The sequence below is a fragment of the Daphnia magna genome, linkage group LG6 (assembly GCF_020631705.1).
Source record: "Daphnia magna isolate NIES linkage group LG6, ASM2063170v1.1, whole genome shotgun sequence".
NCBI lineage: Eukaryota > Metazoa > Arthropoda > Branchiopoda > Diplostraca > Daphniidae > Daphnia > Daphnia magna.
In genome coordinates this window covers 8,507,456-8,531,319 of record NC_059187.1, presented here as the reverse complement: position 1 = coordinate 8,531,319, position 23,864 = coordinate 8,507,456, and the positions used below count along the sequence as shown (strand labels likewise).

Genomic DNA, 23,864 nt, shown 5'->3' with positions numbered 1-23,864 from the left:
AAGACTGAAAGAGAAGAAAGAGCAAAAAGAAAAAAAAAAAAAGAATAAAGAGGAAAAGACGAATTATTTATTCATTCGAGCTAGCCATCATCGTCGTATGGCGTAATAACAATCACAACTATTTAAAATAGAATAAAAGAAAAAAAAGAAGAGAATAGAGGAAGAGAGAGAGAGAGAGAGAGAGAGGGAGGAGAGCCTAAAGAACAGGATGATAATGAGCGGAGTCGAGGAAGGAGGGACACGACATGGCCTTGATTTCATTCCGGAATATCAAAACCGCACAACAAAAATTTGTATATGAAAAAAAAAAAAAAAAAGGGAGAGAGAGAGATAAAGATAGAGAAAAATAATTACAATCATTCTGAATAAATTTAAGAAAAAAAAAAAAATGAAATGAAATAAAGAGGAGGGGGGGAATGCGACGTTGCGCGCGAGTACTTTGCGGCCGGCCGCAAATGACTCATTCGTGATCCAATCCAAATGGTTTTTCTTTTGTGATTTCACGACTTGTCTGTCTAACCCCCCCCCCCTACCTCCTCCTCCTTTCCTCCCTCGCTATATCCCTCCACCTTTTTTGTTTGTCGAAATTACGATCTGACATGTATGTACGGTGCAAGTGGGTGGGTCGGCGGGTGGTTGATTCGCTGGGAAATATTACATGAATATTCACAAATGAACAAAAAAAAAAAAAAATCAAATCAAATCAAATCAATCGTGCCACGACCAAGTGGACTCACCGCACGGCACGCGCGCCTTAAAATGAAGGCCAACACGACGAGATCACGAAAATAAAAAAACAAAAAAAAAAACAAAAAAGCCAAGAAAAAGAAAATAAATAGATAAATAAATAAAAACAACACGAAGAAAGAAAGAAAGAAAAACGAAGAAGAAAAAAAAAAAAGGAGAGCGGAGCACATTAACATTTCATTTCATCATTCTGTCTCTCGAGTATGAGCGCGCACACGATAAATACCTGAAAAGTCTTAAGGAAACAAGGTGCATCGCTGCACAGATCGCTAGCGAGTAAAGAGAGATGGAGAGGAAAGGAGAGAAGGACGAGTCGTCTACGTATGCAGCTGGAGGCTATCACAACGGCTAGCAAAGACCCTCATCTTCTTCGTCTTCGTCTTCATCGTCCTCTTCTTCTTCTTCCTCCTCCTCCTCCCAGAGAGAGAGAGAGAGAGAGAGAGAAAAAGAAGCGCGAGAGAGGGGCTGAAAGAGGGAGCAAAGGGGGCAACTATAGCGTGCCAAATTACCGTGCGTGTCGAGCGGACCGCCATAAAATCAACACCCGGCCTTTTCCTCTTTTTTTTTTTTTTTTTTTTTTAAAGAAAAAGAAAAGACGCGGCTGAGCGCGCAACGTTTCCCTCAGGGCCTTCCCGAAAGAAATAAAAAGAAAACAAAAAATATGAAGGGAAAAAGGGGAAGAACGCCTCACACCAGCTCAACCACTGAACCTCCATAAATGTAAATATCGTCTAATAAATAATCAAAGGTGGGGTTGTGTTTCGCTTCCTATATTGTCGGACGGTACGATGAGAGGAAGGCATATATATATATATACATATCTATATGTATATATAAAGGAGAAAAGATAGAGAGAGAGAGTCATCTTTGACACCTTGTATATTATACATATCGGCGCGGCTCTTCTTCATTTTTCTACTTCCCGAAAAAGGGGGGGGGGAGGAGGTGGGCAGGAAAGGTGTTTAATTTTTCTGATATTTTATTTACGCATTTTTTTGTTTCGAAATTTTTTGAAAACCCGCATCCCCCCCCCACTTTTTTTCTTCTTCTTCTTCTTGTTGCTACTGTGTCAAATTTCAAATTGGCTCGCGCTAGAGGCCATCGCAATTTTTATTCCTTTTTACCTCTTTTGAATACCCAATCAACCCCCCCCAAAAAAAAAATTAAATATAATAAAATGAGGAGGTTGACCGGTGTGTAGGCTATTTTCAGCAAGTGTGTTGCTTGGTGTCTTAATAAAGACAACGATTGCGCAACTGAGAGGAGGAGGTAAGGAGTGGGGGCGGAGTCGAAAGATGTTACAGTGATTGAGATGGAACGCGTGTTGCCCCGTCTCTGTTGGGGTTCTGAACACGAAACACACACACACACACACACACACAAACACAAAACCGTAGGTCAAGTAAGTGCAAAAAAATAAATAAAAAAAGAAAAATAAAAAGAAACGTACCTGTTCCATTGGCTGACTGGACTTGGCTGACTGATGGCGCTCCTTCGTCATCCGAATCGGCGGCCGTTGGGACGGCGGCGAAAAGGTCGCGCAGTTCGAGCGGCGCGAGCATCGCCTCTTTGGGGCCGGCAGCGCTGCGTCGTTGAAGTTCGGCCAGCTGTTCGAGTTGACAGTGGCGCAGGGAGCGCGCGTGTTGGAGGAGGGCCGTCTTGTTGGGGCAGTCGAATTGGCACAGCCGACACTGGAACTGAACGGCACCGGCGCTCGACCTGGCCAAGGCTGCCGCCTCGTCGGAAGCAAAGCGGAAGAGCTCGACGGCCAGCTGATGGCGAGGACTGGCCGCGTGCACCTGCAGCTTGTGGACGCTGTTGGTGTAGTACTCGCACACGTTGCAGCGCAGCTGGACCGGGTTGGTCGTGCTCGTCACGTACTGCAACTTCCAGTCGTTGCGGGCGCCGCCCTCCTGGATGTGCGTGGCGTGCTGCAGCCGCTGCAAGTGCTTGTCCGTCTTGCAGTGCAACTGGAAATTGGCCTTGAGCGTCGTCTTGTAGGCGCACAAGCGGCACAGGTAATGGCCGCCAATGAGGAGGAGGGCCTCGTGCTCGCGCTGGCGCGATCGATCGGCCGCCACGTGCTGGCCAATCACTTCGGCCACGTCGCCGCTAAACACGCTGCACACCAGACACTGGAACACGTGCGACGGGTTGGCCTCCATCGGCTCCGGCAAGGGCTCCATCGTTTCGGGGTTGAGGCCCGGATCGAGCAGCGGGCCCACGCCGGCCATCGACTGTCCGGCACCGGCGGCGGCCGCCGCCCACGGCGACTGCGAATCCACCATTTGCCCGCCTTGTCCAGGCAGTTGCCCTCCCGTCATCATCTGGATGAAGAGCGCCTGCTGGTAGGCCATGTCGGCCAGCGCGGCCTCGGCTCCGCCGGCCGACGACTGCATGGCGACCGAAGACGGGTCGTGCTGCTGCAGGGCCGACAGCTGTTGCATGCGCTTGACGTTCTGCTGCAGCATGATCATGTTGTGCGTGTGCTTCTCGCTCGTCATGTGAATGCGCAAGTTGCGGCCCACGTTCGTCTCGTAGTTGCACACGTCGCAGCGGAACGTCGGCTTACTGGCCGGCGCCGCCAGTTTGGCCAACTGGCTCGACGGCACCGAACAAGAAGAGGTCAGGTTAGCCGGGCTGCCCGTCAAACTGTTGACGGCCGCCGCATTGTTGACAGCAGACTGCAGGGACGGGCTCTGCTGCTGATGGTGGTGCAACAGCGACGAGCCGGAGCTCGTCTTCGACGGCGACGTCAGCGACTCGGCGCTCGTGTTGTGAGCGCTCGCGCTTCCGCCTCCTACCCCGACTCCGACTCCTCCGCCAGCGCTTGCGGCGTTCGTCTGTTGCCCGTTGTGCTGCAGCTCCTGCGCGTTGTTCAGATGCTTGTCCGACTGCATGTGGATGCTCAAATTGCCTTTGGTCGTCGTAGAGTAGTTGCACACCTCGCAGCGGTACGGCTTGTATCCGCACGTGTACGTCTCGCCGCGCGCCAGCCGCGGGTGCGGCTGGCCCGTCAGGCAATACAGACACGACGTCTCGCTTTCCGGGTGCTTCTCCTTCATGTGGATCTCGAGCGTCTCCTGGTACTTGTAGTGCCAGTTGCATTTGGGGCATTTCAGCGTCTTGCACGAGTTGCGCGTGGCCAGCGCCATGGCCGCAGCGGCCGAACTGCTCAAGCCTGGACTCAACAGTCCCTGGACGACGTCGGGTTGTTGTTGCTGCTGCTGCTGTTGTTGTTGGTACATTTGTTGCTGCTGCAGCTGTTGACTGAAAAACGGGTTGCCGAAACTGGCGGCGGCCGCCGCGATCGACGCCATGCTGACGTTGGCCGGCGTCAGCTGGAGCTGCGGCGAAAGCGGAGACGGCGTCGCCGAACTGGCGGCAGACGGCGACGAGACGCTCGTTGGGCCGTTGTTGTTGTTGTTGCCATGGTTACCGACGGGACTGCTCGAACGGGGCCGATTGAACGAGACGGACGACGTCTCTTTCGTCTCAAACGACTCGTCGTTGTTGGCCGGCTCCGCTTTGATGATGTCGTCAACGTCCATGCCGTCGGCGGACGACGAGTGATTATTGTGACTGTTGCCGGGCTCTTGTTGCCCGGCTGTTAGCTGGCTGACGGGTGACGTGACCGGCTCGAGAAACGAAACGACCGGCTCTTTGCTCTTGCCGACCAGCTGGAGGATGGCCGACGTGTTGGCCTGGCCCAAGATGCGCTTCTCCTCGTCGTCCAGCCGGACGCCGTGCTCGGCCGTCGCGTGCGACACCAACGTCTTGGCCAGGCCGAACGACAGTTTGCACACGAAACACATGAGGATCGGTTTGATGGGCACCGACGAGTGGCTGCTGCAAGCGGCGAGCGAAAAAGCGGCAGGTACTGGCGCCTTGCTGTTCGAATCGCAATTGCGCCGCGCAGAGTAGACGCGGAAGCTGTGCATGACCGGCTCGGCCGCGTTGGCTCTCGCGCCGGCCGAATGTGTGCCACCGTCGTTGCCGGAGCACGCGCTGCTGCCTCCGTAGTAGGGATGCTGTTTAGCCTGCGGCCGGGAAACGTAGAGGGCGCTGGCAATTTGCGGCAGCGAAGCGGCCACGTCGTGCAAGTTCTGCGCCCCACGACGCCCGTCCACGATGGCGCCTTCCAGCTTGGGTAACCTGACGGGGATATCCTCCAAATCGCTCCCGCCTCCCTGGCTGTTCTCCTCGATGATGTAGGCAGATCCGTCCGGGTTGTAAACGATTTTGCCGTCGAAGCGTTCAACATCATCGTCGTCCTCGTCCTCGTCATCATCATCGTCGTCATCGTCGTCGGCCGCGGGGGCCGACCCATTGGCGTTGGCCGATGTTTTCGACGTCAGATTGGGCGTCGACGAGTTACTACTGTGGTGATGACTACCGTCTTCCAACTCCTCGTCTTCCTGACCAGAATCACAAGAGCCGGCCATGACGTCGCGAGCGTCGAGCCGGGCGTGGACTAGGGTCGTCTGCCCCGTGTCCATCGAATTAGGCGGCGGCGGCGTCGTCGTCTGTTGCGGCGCTACAGACGTCATGGCCGCCGTCGGCGAAGGTAAACTGAGGGCCGCAGAGGGGGTGGCAGAGGCCGTCGTCGCGTCCGAGTGGACCCGCGGACTAGGCACCGCTATCGACACATCCATTTCTTCTGTTTTGAATCGGGGAAGAAGAAGAAGAAAGAAGAAGACAAACAAATCCCTTTTCTTTCGCACCAATTCGATGATTGGTGTCCGTCTCTCTCTGGGTCTTCCTTTCCCGTTCTCGTCGTGCTTTACTTCACGCTACCACCTCATCACCTGAAATGACACACACACACACACAAATGAACGTTTTTTCGTTAGAACACAATTTTAGATTGGACTACATGTCGATGAAACAAATGAGTTTGAAAACAAGGCGGGAAAGACTGATTCGTCGGCTAGCTAACCTATAACTGGCCCGTGTGTCGTCAATTGTAACAAGAAAGAAAGAGAGAGAGAGAGAGTGAGAGAGAGTCATCTTGTTTCATCCAGTCTAAATAGACGACATCATTTTCTATTTGGACAGAGACACTTTTCTTTTTTGCGCCCTCACTTTGGGCGGGCGCTAAAAAAAAATAAATACGAGGAAATGCAAGTGATGAGAGCGACGCACAAAATAAAAGAAGAGTAAAAAAAAAAAATTAAAAAAGAAATAAAAATAAAATGAAGATGAGACGATGAGGAGGAGGAGGAGAGTAGGAGGAGGAAGGAGGTCTGCAGCAAATTGGATGCGGTGCGCGCGCCGCTGCAACACACACGCAGACAATCATCACGAGTACGGCGGCTCCCATTTAAATGTTTCTTAACGCCACGGCGGCGGCGCCTTGCCTTTTTTTTGTGTTTCTTTTTTTTTTTTTTGTTGCTCTTACTGCTGCTCTTGCGCCATAGCGCGCGTCTATGTACACATCGACTCTCTCCCATGATATATGGCTGGACACGGTGTGTGTGTGTGTGTGTGTGTGTGTATATATTCAGTATATATATATGTGTGTGTGTGTGTGTAATATAAACGAGCACTTGATGCCGTTTTGGTCGTCCGAATCGCCACCTGAAGGTGAACAAACGGAAAGAAAAGAGCCAACAATCAAGAATGAAAAGAATAATTACAGAATATATGCGCTTTCCCTCCATTTCAACCCACCCACCTCAATTCGACGTCGAAAAAAAAAAAATAAAAGAGCTCGGAGCACATCGAGCAAAGAAAAAGACACACACACACACACACGTACACAAGGAGAGGATTTGGCCAATCAAAATTAACAATTGACTTCCGGTTATTATTCCGTACCTCCCTACCACCACCACCTTCTCCTTTCTGGTGTTGCCCTTTTTTTTTTTAAATATATATTTCAAATTTCTCTTATCACGCGGCCGTTGACGACCGTCTCTCTTTTTTTTTTTATTCCTCCGCACCCCTCATTTTTTTTTTTTTGTTTCTGTTTAAAAATGTCTTAAATGCGCACACACACACACAAGACGAAAAAGAGAAAACCCGTCGGCGACAACGGCCTTCTATGCGTGTTGTCGTGTCTTTTTACCCGAAGGGGGCGACACTCGGGTTTTTTTTTCTTGGGGGCTTCCACAATTCCATCAAATGAATAAGAGAAGTGGGAAAGAAATAAAACAAAAACCAGAACCAAAGGAAAAAAAAAGAAGAAAATGATAATAATAATAATAAAACGGGGAGAAAACAAAACAAAGGAGCTACGACAAACGTCGGTCAAGAGAACAACAGAGCGTAACACATATAAAGCGAAAACGATGAGACGATTTTAAATAAAAAAGAAAGAAAAAACAAAAAAAAAAAACAGAAAACAAAATGTCGACTGTTTTATTATTATGACGACGATTCGACTCGACTCGGCTCTTTTTCGAGATGGCCAACGGATAAGACGGAAGCTGGAATGCGTTCGGCGAATAAAAAGAAAAAAGAAAAAAGAAAAGAAAACGGGCCGATTCAAAGTGGTCACACTACAACAACAATAACAACATCACGCCAAGTGCTCGGAAATGGACGGCCAACGTGTGGCACCTTTTCTCTTTCTCTAGCGAACGTTAACATTTTTTTGGTTTTGTTTTTGTTTGTTCTCTCTTTTTTAGCAGTTAGAGATAGTCACCTGTCACCGGCGTGTGTTGCCTCCAATTTGCGGGTACCAATCAAACGCCAAATGTAAAATACAAATCCTAATGAAAAGAGACGCCAACAAGTCAGGCGGCATTGCAATCGGCCGAAAATGGCCCACACACCACACACACACACACACACACACACGCACAAACACGGTTCACTTCCAATACGGAGAAATCAGAAGAAATTGCAACGCAAGCGATTCAAAAAAACCAAAAAAAAAAAAGGGACGGCGAACGCTGACCAACACAGTTGGTATTTGACACAATTTTTGCTTTTCTTTTCTTCTTTCTAACCACCCGATTGAGCTAAGCAAAGATGAGTCCAGACAAAAACTGATGGCACCTGGGTTACTATGACGTAGCAACTGATTTACATAATAAATGATTGAATCATTTTTAAATGGCAGACAGGTGCGTGCAATCAAGTGGATTCGTTTTTTTTTTCTTTTCTTTTCTTTTCCCTTTATATATATATAAAAAAAAGGGAATGAAAGAAAAAGAAAAAAAAAAAAAGAGAAATAAAAAGAAAAAAATAGCGCGACGCACTCGCAGGGCGCGCGAGAGCGAGGAGAGAGGGACGCACAACCCTAGTCGGGTTAGGGACTGGCAGTTTGACGAGTCCCCGCACGGGACAAAAGCAAAACTGAGAAGCAAAGCGCAGGTTAGTGGGCTAGGGGTAAGTTGGGTGGCGGCAGCGTTGACGTGATAGGGCTAGAGTGGGTGGGTGGGTGCGCACCAGCGTCTCGCATTGGCGTCGTCGTTATCATCAGCGTCGGTGGGCGGTATAGGCAAAAAGAGGAATGGGTGTGACATGCAGATGCGGGAGTCTGCAGTTGATGCCGCGCGCACCTCCTCCCCCCCCCCTCCTCTTAAAGACAAGACAACAAGAGCGAGCAAAGCAACGCGCCGAGACTAAAGCAGTGAGAAAGAGGGAAAGCGGAAATAAAAGAATTAAAAGAAGATGAAAAAAAAAAAAAAGGGGGGGAAGCAGAGCATGACATTGGAGGGAGGAGTTCTATCCTCCTTTTCTTATATCACCCCCCTTATCTTTTTCTTTCTCTTCTTCGTTGATTGTCTTTATCTTAAGGGGGGTGCCGGAAGTCTGCGCAGACTCCGAAAATGATTCCGTCTTTTTCCGGCACGCATCACGACAAGAAAGACTTGCTATACCTATACCACGACATCTGAACGTACCGACATTTTTATGCAGAACAACAACACATTTTTTTTTTTTTTAATGCTACCATTGCACGTTGCATCAGCGATTGGACAGAGACGAACGTTCATCCTCCCCCCCGCACGTTATCTCCACGCCCCAATATCGCCTATTCTCTTACAACCCTGCACGCTGCATCCATCCGACTTTAGCAGAGAGACAAATGCCAATGTCGCCATATTGAAGAAAAACAAACGAAGAACGTTTGAATTTGAATTGACGAAACCAAGAAAGACGACGCTGATTAATTACCCAACTGATTGTCTGTCTCGTAAAATGGCCTCCATCTTTTCCTGAATTTATTTTATTTTATTTTTTTTTTTTTTTTCGTTTTTAGTTTGAAAATAAGGAAAGAACAACACACACAAAAAAATCAGACAAATGACCGAAAGGTGGACGAAGGAAATGTCTTCGGAAAGTCATCCGTTTCCAACGACGGCAGCTCCCGCACAGATAAAAAGACATTTCGGTTGGGTAAGGTCGGCGGCCCAACAACGGCCGAGGCAAAGAAATCAAAGAAAATGAAGAAAAAAAAACAAAACAACTAAACTATTGTGAATGAATCTCACGTTCTCGTTGACGATTAAAGACTTGAAACTCTTTTTTGTTTTCTTTCTTTCTTTCTGTTGGCCGCTGCATTTGCGGCTTCTCTTTTCTTAGTTCTGAAACGCATTTTTGTTTTCAACTTTTTGGTCGACAAGCTAAAGTTCAACAAGACGAGAAAGCAAGTCCCAAAACTCTTGATTTCGTACAAGGCCTCATCCCTTCATTTTAGTTTAAAGATGTAAAAAGTAATGCGAGAGGTGGGGAAAAGGTGGATCGTCTCGTGCAGCACGTCGTTCCATTTTGTAAATAGATTGAATCTCGCCATTTCGGCTGTAAATCTACACATGTGTTCCCCGGGCTGTTTGGAATGTTGTTGTTCTGCTCGGCCATTGAGAAGCAAATGGGCGAGGGACGAACGAGAGCAGGCCCAAGAATTTCGCCAATCCCACCGTTTTCCACAGTGGCGCACAACAGGTATTTTGTGATTGTGAATCATTTCACTTGATTTTGCTCAGACAAAACAAAACAACAACTTTCAGGCAGAGTACAAGTCTTTTTTTCGAACAAATCTTACAACCCCCCCTCTCGGTGTGCGCAGCTCAACACAAAGAGAAACCAAGCAAGTCCAGGAGATCATTCGTTTTGAAAGAATGTCACGTTCTTCGTATACGATTTTCTGCGCGTCTCTCTCGTTTCTTTTCTTCTTTTTTTCTTCCGTTTTTTCAGTTTTCTACCACATTACTTGGATAAGCATCTCTCCCTCTCTCTCCCACAGCCTTCCGTTCTCTTTTTTTTTTTCATGTCATTTCATTTATACCTCCTTTTGATTTCTGGTCAAAGAGAAAAGGGGGAGAAGGAGAAGAAGAAGAAGAAGAAGAGGGGAATGAAAGAAAACAAAACGAGAAAATAGCGCACAGCTGAACGTAGAAAAAAGAAAAATAAAGGGAGACACGATATGACCGATGACCGGCACGTCGGTTGATGCTACGAGGAATCCATTCGATTGTGGAATTCCACCGACGAGAGAAAAATAAGGGAGAAAATATGTCTCTTGCCCATCCATCGTCTGTTGTACCTGTGCTTAGTGAAGGATCTCGTGAAGGGGCCACTACGTGAAATCAACATAATGGCGGTTGGGATTTTCACAGACAGCGCCACCGTTTCTTCTTCTTCTTTTTTTGGTGGGGGATTTAAAAAAAAAAGGAATCAAAAATGCATACGCATAGCTCTCCCTCGACACAGGCAAGAGATAGGAGATCAACTGCTCACTAGTGTGTCCTACCAGCATCATCAGCGACTCTCCAAAGAGGATTACACACACATATAAGGAGCTTTTGATTAATTATCCCGATCCAATCAATTCAGAGTGGCTCAACGGCTAACCCAAAAAAAAAAAAAAAACTCTAAATGCGCACATGACTGACTACTAGGCTATGACTTCGTGCTATCGTTTCCTTCAGTTATTCGGTCGTGGCGAAAGAAGACGAGAAAATGGGAGGCCGCAATGAAAATTCCTCCTCGATTCGCTTCTCGAAGGCAACAGAAAATGACGCATCTCATTAGTTTTTTTTTTGTTTTTTAAAATTCCATTTTGCCTTTCCAGTGTGCAAATTTTTCATCTGCCAACTGATCCAGGCATCGTCCTGGAATGTTTGATTCAAATGAGCGAAAGACAAACAAAAACAGGTCAGAGAGCCAAATTGAGGAATTGAATGCGACAAACAAGCGGCCGGCAATCGCACACATCGTTCAAAGGTTTGTACATTTCAGGCAAAGATAGCCAATAAGATAATTAGGTGAATCCAACGTGTAGCTATTGCACCCACCTCCCAGGTAGGCGAGAATGAATAATAAACGTGCAAGACAACCAGAAACTCCAGTTGTAAATATCGCTTTAAGACCGTTGTTATTACAGCGTATCAGAGGGCATTCGGGACTCGGCCGGTGACAGACAGGTGAAACGGTCAATTGGGACAAACGAAGCTTATTTTTTTTTTTTCATTTCTACATATAACTCGCATTTAACAATCGAGATAACGATGTTGGCTCAATTAGATATTTTGGATTCATTATCAATATGCTGTTTTTCTTGACCCTCCCAACTCGTGGCTTGTCTCACGTTACACACATCAGAGAGATTATCGACATAGGACTGGATGACACCGAGGCAGGGGGGAAAAGAGGGGGGTACACCTTGGCTACGTAAATCGCCTTTCCAACTAGTTCGATGATCGAGGCCGCCCCCTGATAAAAAAAAACTAACTGAAAATACTTCGGAACACATTTTTTTGAAAAAAATATATATATAATAATCAAAAACAATTTGAGAGGTGCGTGTGTCAGTGTGTGTGCGTAAGGGCCGTGAGCGTAATCTCTTGTTTTTTAATCCAGACAAGAGCTAAACTAAACCTGCCTCGTGTCCGCACGTAATTTATACCCAACCAACTTCTACTACCCACTGTTCTCCCCCCCCCCCATACTCCTCCTCCCCCTCCCCCCATCCCACCAAGAAATCAACCCGAGCAAGTCAACTCTACGTCAATCAACCAATAGCGATGCAATGCGGACTAATTTGAAAATGAAATAAAATGTCACCGGTCAACGGACTGTGGCGGAAAGTTTGGACGGCCATCATTTCGACATTTTCTCAAACAGAATTACGATGTTGTTTCAGTTGTCCTATTGTCATATTAACTATCCCGCTAGCCGACGTCGTTGCTCAATTTCCCTTTTCTTCTTGCTGACTTCCACGCCGTATCGATCTTTCGCAACGACCAATCGACATCGTTTCAACGGCAAAACTTTTAACGCTATTTCCAACTGTTCGTACCGTCCGCCCAAGCAATCGAATCGATACGACGTCGCTGAGTACATCGCGTAAAAGTAAACGATTTAGGCCTACGTGTACACCGCGTCCGTGTTTCGTCCGTTACTACGGATCGACTTTGATCGCATTTTTATTCTTTCTTACCCAACTCATCTAGAAATTTATTAACCAAAAACGTTAAGACCTTAAAAATTTGAAAAAAACAAAAATGAACCAATCATAAATGGTGGAAACCCGAATCCGACGGAACCGGTTCAAGTGGCTGGTGGTAGCTATGGTAGTAATGGCGGCGAGTTTATCTCATTTTTTTCCCCCTTTCTTCTTCTTTCCCTCTTTAAACATTTTTATGTAAAAAAAAACACAAAAACAAAATTCTTATTGTCTCGTTGGTTTGTCTGACAATTTTTTTCAGAGGCAAAGCCTAGACCAAAATGTTGCGTTTCAAGTCAGTAGTGTGCGCAGACTACCCCGGAAAGAGAGCCAGCAGCAGGGGGGGAGGAGGCGAAACACGCAGAAAAAAAAAATGGGGTCCAATCGACATTGAAAAGTCATCCAGAACGTTTGTTTTCGATATTTAAAAAAATAACAATAACAATAAAAATTGTAAATAATTTTTTTTTCTCCCTTGGAAAAATCCTATATGGCTGTGGTTGCACACAACGATAACCGAAAGAATCAGTTGACCAAAACGAATAGGAAAAAAAATAATAATAATAATAAATGTGATAATGAAGAAAAAAAAGAAAAACGAAATCAGGTGTACGGAATCGGAGGAAATGAAACAAATGTTTCAAGAAAAAAAAAGAAATAATAATAAACTGACCTTTGGCAGAGGCCAAGACGGTGTGGCGTGGCCGGACTCGTGCGGAAGCGCATTGACTCGCTCCAACACAAGACACCACACACACAACATACACTAACACATACACACACACCACTGACAAGACACTGTGGACACAAAACACTTGGCACGATCTCAGCACTTGGTTCGTTTTTTTTTTTTTCTTTTAATCCACAAAATGTTGGTCCATTCAAAAGAGAAAAAATTATAATGTGTTGTCTTGGGAGAGTTGTGTTTGTTTTTTTTAAGGGACCACCGATGAATCGAATACAAATCCGGTCAGCTGTTGGACCGATCCGCCGGTTGATGTTGGTTCAATAAAGTCGGCATCGTAATATTCCGATCCAATCAAAAAGACAATCAGAATTGAAATAAATAAAAATTTAAAAAAAAAAGAGAGTCTGATCTCAAGGTGGTCTGTTCTTGTCAACTTGTCAGCGATGCCATTCGTTACTGATTGGCCAACCGTAAACTTCTAGCCGACAGCCGAAAAGACTTTCACCGAAATTTCTGTTTTGCCAAGGAAAACACACAAATCACTTACAACATCACTTTGATTTGAGCGCGCACAAAACGCATATCGGTGTGATGAGTGTTTAAAAAAAACCAAACCAAACACAAAATTGTTTTCAATTTAAAGAGTTGCGAGCCTGAATTGCTTCTCTTTCAAACATAAAAATTGATTGGCAACTGTCAATGTCCTCGTCGAGTTTGTTTTTTTTTCTTTCAAATTTCTTTTCTGTTCAACACAAGAAATGAAGTTTCAATCGAATGTGCTGCTACTCTTATTATTCGTTTCCCCTCTCTCTTTCTCCTTTTTTCGATTGGCGGAGTGGTAAAAGAAGAGACCCCGTCACACAAACAAAAACAACTGAAATAATAACACACACACGGCGGTCGCAGCACAACCAGCACACTCACTCACACTCACACGACGGCAAAAAAATGACGCGGGTTGAGCGCGCGGGCGCGACACGACACGGCGAGGGTCACGGGCCGACTGACGGCTTGTCGGCCGGCTGACCACTTGCACCAAAAAGCGAAAAAGAGAAAAAGAAAAAGAAAAAAAAGAATACTCTCCGAGGTGGAAAAGAGGGAGGGAGGAAAACAGTCTCAACGCGGGGTGGTGCCCATACGCAAAAAGGAAGGAGGAGGACGAGTGGGTGGGTTAAAGGGGGAAACACGTACGGTACGGCGGTGGGGCTGCCTCGGCTTTGGCGTGCACCACCATACAGGCACCGTGTACCGAAGGCAAGGCAGAGGAGTAAAGGAGGAGGAGCTCAGGCTCCGCCTCTTTTTAAAAGCCACGATTCTTTTCTTCTTCCATTTCCCTACGGTGCGCCATGGATGCGTGTGTGTGTGTGTCTGTGTGTGTGGGGTATACTACGCACCGGAATCGAGAAGCAAAAGTGTTTCATACCCCCCCCACTCGCTACTACAACCCGAACGAGACGCTCATTTTATTTTATTTTTTTTCAATGCGCAGGCTCGATTCGCACGCCACCTGCCGGTGTACCGCCCACTTTTATCATCTTTGCTCTCTCCCTAATAAGAAAGAAAGAAAGAAAAGAAGCTAACCGCTACCATACACATGTACAGGTCGTCTTTATTACAGGTGTACGAGTTAAATAGGGAAGAAAAAAATGGGGGGGAGGGGGATGCAAATGTAAGGAAATATCTTTTGAATTCTCCGCCTTCATTTGATTCAGTGCTGGGAGGCGGATGACGACTGCCCCTCCCGTCACACGTCCACGAAAAAAAAAAGAAAGAAAAATTCGAATGGATGCAGCCCAAATGTACCGTACCCTATCCAACCTGCACATTGTCACCTGACTTTCTTCTACTTGTATGCGTGTGACCTCTATTGACCTCGTTTCTGTTTTTCTCACACCTGGACCCGGCTCTCTCCTGTCCACCCCCTCCTCTCAAAACACAGGTGTTCCCCATTTGGAAACAAAAAGAAAACCCTCAAAGAATTTGGATTGATTTCCCTTTTTTTTTTTTTTCTTCTCTCTTTTTCTCTTTTCTTTTCATCTTTCGATGTTCATTTGATTTGAACAAAAAAATAAAATAAAATAAAATTCAGGTATGCCATCTGAGAGACATGGGAAAAAATAAGAAAGGGGGGGGTGGTGAATGGAACAAACAAAAATGAAAAGCCATTGGAGAGCCAAGGAGAAGACGAAAGAAATGAATAAAACAAAAAAGGATTAAACAGTTAAGAAATGAACGAACGAATCAACGGGAAAAAACAAAACAAAAACGATCCAGCCTAGAAGCACATTAGCATTAGGGCGGATGGTATTTTTTTTTCTTTTTCTTTTTCTCCTTCAAATTGTTGGGATGCCAACCTCTGCTGCGTTAAATAGGTTTCAACAACGAAGAAACCCCCTGGAAAAAGCCAACCCATCCGTCCATCCGCACAGCCATGATCTATAAGGGAGGGAAAGAGCGGCTGTGGCATGTGCGGCTCCGTCCCAGAAGGCTAACCTACCACCCCCCGTCCACACAAACACGACAGATCTCCTTTTAACCTACTCTCTTCAAAACTTCTACATCCCACGAAAAAATATAATAAAATAAAAAAAATAAAATAAATAATAATAATAATAATAAATAAAAAGATTGGAAATCGAATGCAGCTCACCCCACTTTGTACCGTCGTAATAGTATCAATAATTTTTGTTAAATAAAAATAAATAAATAAATAAATAAATAGATCGGTTGGCCCAAACAGTCAAACATGTAGAGGACACGCTGAGAGACGGACCAGCCGCGTTCGCTGGAACGAAACGGAGAAACAAACAAATTGGCTCAAATAATAACGAGAGAGAAAGAAAATCTAAATTCAGATTCTCCATTTCGATTCAAATCGAAAACAATTCCGTTTTAATACAAGCAACATGTTCTCTCTCTCTGTGCGTGTGTGTGTGTGTGTGTGTGTGTGTGTCGGATGGCCCATTCTCATGTGGTCGTAGCCCTACAGCGTCGATCTCTCCCTCTCTTCTTGTTTAATGGATGATGCCCAGCACACACGACGTGATTCGATTCATCGCCTAATCGAGGAGCTGATGCTGAGCTCTGACGTGTGTGTGCAGCTTTGCTGCATAAAGACGAAAGAAGAAGAAGAAGAAGAAAACAACAAATTTAAAACGAAACCAAAGTTGGGAATGTGTGTTGTTGTTGTTGTGCTCTTTGGTTTCGGTCATCGTCAACGGGGGGTCTTCTCTCTTAGCTGACTCTCTCAGAAACGTCTATAGTCTGCCGTGTGTGTATGTCTGTGTCGTTGATCCTCCCGCCGATAGAGTTTGAATCGACAGAGACCCAGGCCTTTCTATCTCTCCCGTACCTCTGTGTGTGAGCGCGTCTTTTTTGCCTTCTCTTTCCTTCTTTTTTGTGCCCGTGTCCGTGTTATCGATCGCTCTTTCTTGTTTGATGGATGAGGCAGACAGGAGGACAGACAGTCTCTCTCTCTCCTTCTTTTTCGGTCACCGTTGGATAACACAAATGTAGCCTTATGCAACTCAGTTGAAGGTGCAGTGCACCGACGGTATCCCAGCCCCAAATACGTGGGGAGGAGGAGCCAAAGAGCGCGCAATTCGAAAAGAGGAACCCCCCACCCTTCATTTTTCCGCGAATTCCATTGCAACGGCGGAAAACGAAGACAAAAAATCAAACACGGTCGCATCGTTCAATGTTTCCTTCCATCCGAACGCAAGTCCAAAAACGCTCCAACTCAACAACAAAAAACAAACAAACACAAACAAACAAAACGGATAGAGATCTCGCAGTTAAGAGTGATTGTAGACAAGCCAAAATAATAATAATAAAAACAAAAAAATAGACAGATATTTCCGTTTAGTTTGAAACAAATAAATCTCGCCTTTCTTCGCTTCTTTTGCTCTCCTTTTTTTCTTCTTCTTGCACAGAGGGGTTCGTCTTCTTCAGCTGATTTACGCGTCACGAATAAAGACACAACGAGAAAGAATGGAAAAGAAAAAAAAAGAGCCCGAGGAAGCAAGACGCACAACACGAAAATGTACGTGTATGTATATATATAGGCTAACTGCTGGGCTGGCGTGAATTTATGAGGCAGGCAGGCGCGCAGGTCGGCGCGAGCTCGCCCAAAGGCATTTTCAACAAGGAAACCAACACATATTTAACGTTAAAAAAAAATAAAATAATAAAGGATCAAATAATAAAATACATATCCTCCACGCACACACACACACACACACCCAACCCAATCCATTTGGAAGTTAAATAATTTTCAAAAATACCAATAATAATAAAAAAAAAAAAATTCTTTAGGAGGAGGAATGAAGGGTTGGTTGTGTGGTGGTACACACAGACAACGATCTCCTCGGAATAAATCACGAAAGCCAGTCAAACGCCGAGTTATGTCTCTTAACAGCAGGTTCACGAAAACGATCCAATATGAAATCTGCTTGTTCCATCTTTTGTTCTCGTTCCCTCTCCCTGACTATTTGTTTTATTTCAACAGACGAATAAAACAAAAAATAAATAAATAAAAAAAAAAATCAAAGCTCTACATAGCAATCGTCATTTCCCACGTAGACTTTTCGATAATTTATCGATACGTATACATGCAATACCTTGAGGCGTGGTGGATTGGGCGCCGATTACATTTCGATTCCAAACCAAACAAAAACATTCTTCACACCGACTGGCAAATGTCCGTCTTCTGCAATACAGAAAAGACACACACACAACACGCTCGTGGGCGGGCAGATAGCAAAGAAAAGAGGAATCAAGGAGGGATCAAGAAAAAGAAAAAAAACAAACTCGAAAAGGCTAAAAGGGACTGACAGCTGAGGCGGTAACTGGGCGGCCATTAACAGGTCAGCCTCCCGCGCGCGGCTCCGGTCGTAAAAGTCCGCTACTACAGAAGAAAAAAAAAAAAGCTTTAAGACGGAAAGAAAGAAAAGGAAAAAGAAAAAAAAATCCCAAATGTCTCTCTACGCGTCTTGTGTGAGCGCATTCTTCCTTCCTTCCTTTCGTCCTTTTTTTTTTCCTTTTTTATTCCTGTGCGCAGGCAAAAATGAATTACGAGACGACACCACTATTACACTCGTATAACTACTACCGGCCAAAGATGAGAAAAATATCGCATTAATTCTTCATTTTCTCTTTAGTTTCCCGCTCGTCTCCAAAGAATAACACCGTTTCTTTTCTTCTATACTTTTCTCTCTCTTTACTGGACCTTTTTTTCTTTATAACCTTTCTTACATTTTCTTTTTCCCTCAACTTCTTCTTTTACCACACGCATCCGCACAAGGGAGGGAGGGGGAAAAAGGCAAGATGGAAAGTATTAAAAGACACATTTGTGTACGAATGTGTCTATGGTCCCATTTCCGGTGTTTTGTCGTCGGGTTTTTTTCTCATTGCGATTCGTTCATTCGTTGTCCAGTTAAACAAGAAAGAAAGAAAGAAAAAAAAAAATTAAATGAAAGAGCTGTTTCTCTCCTTTTTGTGTGTGTGTGTGTGTGTGAAGAGATCCGTGTTTAAAATAAAAAGAAAATCACGCAAAAAAAGGGGGAAAGAAAAACGAAAAAAATAAAAAGGGAAAATGGTTGACAACATATTACGTTATGATAAAAACGAATATCAAATTGATTTCAACCCTCAAGTTGTGCCATTCTCAGAGTGGGTGGGTGAGGGGGGAAAGAGAGGAAAAACAAAATATAATTTTCTTTTTTCTTTCGAACGTCGTGAATTTCATGTCGCGCAGTGAAGATGAGTCTCCCCAACGTCCCACCGTAAATGGCAAGACGGATAAAAGGGAAGAAGAAAAATGCAAATGTCTCTTCTCTTTCGTTCTTCGTGAGCGCTATTTGCCCGTCCATCCGTGCGAGCCCTCGGCTGTTTGCAATGGACGGGGAAAAAAACAAAAATAAAATAAAATAGACAAAAACAAACGACAACTTTGAAAATCCGCCATCGGCCTCTATGCGACCCTCTCCAATTTGTTCTGCAAACAGTGAAAATCAGTCGATTGTTTCTACCTCCTTTTCATCCTTTTTATTTCTTTCTCCTATTCCATTTCGTCATTCCTCTCCATCTATTATTTGTCGCCTTCTATTTTGTTGTTTCATTCTCCTTTATTTAATTCCCCCCCCCCCACCATGTCCGTCTGTGTGTGTGTGTGTCGTGTCGACGTGCCGCCCCAAACCGAAAAAGTCTCTGGCGGCAACAGCGGCGAAGAGCAATTAATCGCCAAAAGGTAAAGTAACAAAACACAAAACAAAAACGTTTCCCGGAGCATGTCACCGGTGTATACATTGCCCCTCGTCCTCAACTCTCTTCTCCCCCACCACCCTCCTTATGTGTGTGTGTGTTACCTAACCTTCCAAGAGGCCCTTCTTCTCTCTGGCATCTTGTAAAATGCGCAATTCAAACCTTAATGACAAGAGTGGCCAAATCTAAAAAAAAGCAAGACGGAAGAAAGAAAATAAAGCTTACCTTTTTTTTTTTAAATCTTTGGCGTATCGAGCGTAGCACTATTGCCTTGGTCCTTGGTCGCTTTCGTTTTATGACCTGAAATCAAAGGGGAGAACAAAAAATAAATAAATGAACTAAGAAAACTTGTGCGCAAACATTAAAAACGAACAGTGTTAAAATAATAAACAAAAAACAAAACACAAAAAAAAAAACATTTGAAAATTATGTCATCCCTTACATCTCATTTTAATTCAACAAGAAAAACAATAGAGTTCTTTGCTATCTCGCAATACAAGTCGGTTGGTTCGTAACTAGAGATTAAGCATGTCGCTGTACATAAAGAGGGGAGGGCGAGGGGATCGATAAAGGTCCAACCGAAATCTAAGCGACGTGTTTCTCTGCCAACAAACGTCGGAATTAGTACAACGACCAACCCAAAAACCATTTATGTAACAAAGAAGAAAAAAAAGGAAAACAAGAAAAGGAAAAACAGGGTCGCCGAGAAACAAACAAAAACAAACTACAAGCGATCGAGTCACAGATTGAATTAGACTGATGGTGTCCAGTTCACATCGGACAAGAAAGGTAAGAAAAGCAAGACACACACACACAGCAACAACAATAAGACAAAAAAAAATTACAGCCATGAACAGGCAAGTAAATCAAATGCAAGTTTTATTCAAATCAGAAGAATTAAAGAAAAAGAAAAAAAAAAAAATCGAAAAGAATTGAAGAATTAGAAGAAGAGAACGGTCGGCTTCTTCCTTTGTCTTTCAATTCCCGATAGCCCTCACGACGACCGACTACACACACGGACCATGTCCTTTTAGTTCTTGTCTCCAATATCGAAATCAAACAGCGGTACACACACGAACACAAATGAAGGAAAATCTTTTTTTTTTTTTGTTTTTCTCTTTCTGTCTTTTCTTTTCGAATCACAACTAAAAAGCCATCGGAGAGTAAATGTTACTGGTTTTCTTCCTTTTTCCCTCCCACTTTTTCAATTTCATTTGATTTATTTATTTCTTAGACAACAACAAGCCTTCCGGGTAAATTTGACTGTGGCTCTTTTTTTGTTATTTTTGTTCCGTGCCTATCGTTCCACAAATTCAAATTCAGAGAAAAATAACAAAAACGAGGGGTCAAGCGTTGCGCGCCTGTTAATGCCTGCTCACACACGTTCATCGGCCACCCCGCGTTCCACTCCACTGGCAATGATGATGTTTTTTTCGCATCGTCAATTTTGGAATCCATCCAACAAACAAGACGGAGATGAAAACCGTATATAAAGCGCAGAGACGGAAAAAAGGTTGTGAGGGACGGCAGAGAGCAAACAAAAAACAACAAAACCACGGCGCGCGGATGGGCCAGCAAAGTTTTTTTTTTTTAAAATAAGACGGACGCGAGACGATTCGGCGGCAACGACGGCGGACACCACGAAAGAGAAAAAGACTAAAAGGTTCCTTGTTTTGTTTTTTCTCCTGTCCATTATGAACCCCCACTAAAAAAATGTCGAGAAAGACTTTCTTAATTTTGTCTTTCTTCTTTGTTTAGCCTCCGTTTTTGAGAGACAACGAGCCTTTTAAATATGGTAGGGTCACTCATTTAGGACCCCCCTTACCATAATACTTCTTACCGAAAGCTTAGACGAAAAGGTTGGCGGCCGAGACACGACGGCACGAAGGCGACATCTACCTGTATCCATCTTTCCATTTAGCATTTTTCTATCTTTTCGGGGTTCTTTCTTTCCTTTTTTTAAAATGTTGTTTGCATGCAAAAAAACAAATGAGTAAAAAAATGCCAACGGCCTTTTTGTCTCGTTTACCTTTGGATCACGACGATATGATTCACACACAATAGATATACACACACACACACACACACCGGACGGATGGATGGATTGTATCGTGCTGTGGAATTTCCTCCCTCACGTCGGGCGAACAACCCCCCTCCGCTTTGAAGCGCGGTGACAAATCCTCAATAAGAAAATCTTTTTAAAATCTATTTTTATTATAATATGGCTCGGCAATGAAGCTGCTAGAAGAATTGATATGGAGAATAACCGAAAAATGAAGGTTACATGCATTTGTCGTCTTGGTCGCCGTCGAATAAAATATGCATATAATGTATAATTATTCAACAGATGACAATCACATGTATACAAATCTTTTTTGAATGATCGTTTTCTTGATTCCCCACCCCCCTCTCTCTCTCTCTCGCTTTATTCTTTGTTTTCAGAAACCTTGACGAGGAAAAAGAGTTAGCTGTTAAAAAAAGAAGAAAAAAGGGAATAAAAACGAAGGTGTTCCAATGGTATGTGATTGTGTCGCAACCGGTTTCTTTACCTTTTTTTTTTTTCAATTCCTTCCCTTCTTTTTGGCCGCACACGCACAAAGACACACACACACACACACACACCTCTCATCTCCACTCAAAAGAATCTTTCATCTCTCGTTATTTTCCAACTCCTCTTTTTTTTTCTTCCCTTCTTAAATCAATAAATAAATAATAAGAATATTAATTTAAAAATCAAAGAGAAATACAAGAACATCCGCTCACTGTCGCTTCCCTTCTACACGATCATCATTTTCTTCCAACCGTAAAGCAAATCACGCGATGCCGCCCTGCCCAAGTTTACACGTAACGCACACAGCATCCATCAAGAGACCAAAGAGAAGGAGAAAAACAATTTGAAAGATTTTTCTTTTCTAATGGGAAAATAGACACTGGTCCCTCTAGGTAGAGGACACATCCAATTTCTCCCCCCCTCCCTTATTTTTTTAGACAACGTTGCACCCTAAATATTACATAACAAAAGGACGCATGAAATAAACAAAATAACGTCTTTCTCCATTTTTTTCTTTCCCTTCTTCTTCCTATAATCATTTTCTTCTACTTTGGGATCGGACACCCCTCCATTTTGTGGAGAGCTTCAACGGTTTTCCCCCTCCTGACACACGGCCACTCATTTCCTGGGTGAGGTGGGACAACAACAACAACAACAACAAAAAAGTAGATTCTCCTTTTACTCGTTTAAGAAAAATAGCCAGCACCGTGTATGTGTGTGTGTGTATCTGTAGATTTTTCGTTTTTAAATAAAGAGAAGAGGATGGCTGCGTGTTATAGTGGAGTAATCCCTCACCCCCTCTGTTAGTCTCTCCCCCTGGTTTCGCTGTCGTCTTCTTTATGTGTGTGTCGCACTTAATCCTATTATGTGCGGACGGGTAGACGACCAACTTGCAAGTCTCTCTCTTTTTTTTTTGGTTAAATTCTGTTCACCTTTATTTTTTTTTAATTTCACTTATTTCAGTTGGTGTGAGCGACGCTGCTTCGTGGCAGCAACAACTGACGGAAGAACATCGCCTCGGGCAATCTTTACCTTGACGGAGCGCATATTATAACCATCGTGAACGCGTGCGCCAAATTTTATTTTCAATTTTTTTTTTGATTTTTTTTTTTTTAATCTTTGACGTACTATCCCCCCCGGTTAGTTTGGATGGTTAATTTTTGTGTGTGTGTTTTTCCCCCTTACTTTCGTTGAAGACCCGTGTGTCTTTATTTCATTTTTCTTTTTCTTTCTTTCATAGTATCAAAGATGTCGTCACCGGTTTGATGATCCCTCCACTGGTTACGCGTTCCATGTGTGCGTAATTGAAAATTCTACTAGTCGGCTCGTCTTTTACGGCGGGACTCCTCCTGCACCTCTATAAATGAAAAACTCTTTTTTCTTCTCATTTCTCAACAGATGAACACATAAGAGGCAACGCAGCGCAGAATGAGGATGGCAGTAGGTTTTAAGCGATAAAGGGAAAACACACACAGATCTAACAGCTGTCGAGGGGAGAACAAAAAAAACAAAACAAATGCTTTCTTCTCCAGGCATCTTGTTGCTTTTATAGATCCGAACGAGAAAAAAATAAAATAAAATAAAATAAAAAGAACTAAAAGGGGAAGAAGAAGAAGAGAATTCCGTTTCACTTTTTGTTACTCAACAGAATATTAGTGCAGGCAGTGCGCATCTCAAAAGCGATCAGACCCATTGGCACCGAGGCGGTCAGTGAACTGCCAACCAAAAATTACCATTTCCGAACTCCAAACAAATCAATTCATCGAAGAGACCGTCATCAAAACGGTGGACTTTTCCACGCCGTTTTTGTCGTTTAATTTGTTTACAGAACAAACAAAAAAAAAAACAAAAAACAAAAAAAAAAAGGCGAGGGGAGGGCGGAGCAGAGTGTTTCATCATCATCATTCGTGTATACGTTGGAGTCCGCGCGCGCACACGCTCCCGCCAGACATAATGATGCTACACTACCCCCTTATACTCTCCGCTCTTTCTCTCTCTCTCAAACTCATTATGCGCTTCACCCAATCCTCTTTGCTACCTACCGGATTTCATTACGCGGCTTGTTCCAACAGCAAAATGAACGCTAAAGCTCTCCCAACTGCCATTTTTATGCTGTTTCCTTTTGTTTGCGCATCGAAAAAAAAAAATTAAAATAATAATCTTCCATCTGCCTCGTTATTTGATTGACTCACGACGATAGGCACCCAGAGTTCAAT

At 44.2% G+C, this 23,864-nt stretch overlaps 1 protein-coding gene across 1 annotated transcript in view; it reads right to left on the bottom strand.

The window, feature by feature from the left end:
- Positions 1–23,864, bottom strand: part of LOC116925172 (zinc finger homeobox protein 3) — an 85,835-nt gene that overhangs the window by 7,920 nt on the left and 54,051 nt on the right. The window contains 2 exon segments of the mRNA XM_045175728.1: positions 2,198–5,555; positions 19,323–19,397. Of these exon segments, the coding sequence (XP_045031663.1) occupies positions 2,198–5,402 (3,205 nt within the window). The 5' untranslated portion in view covers positions 5,403–5,555; positions 19,323–19,397.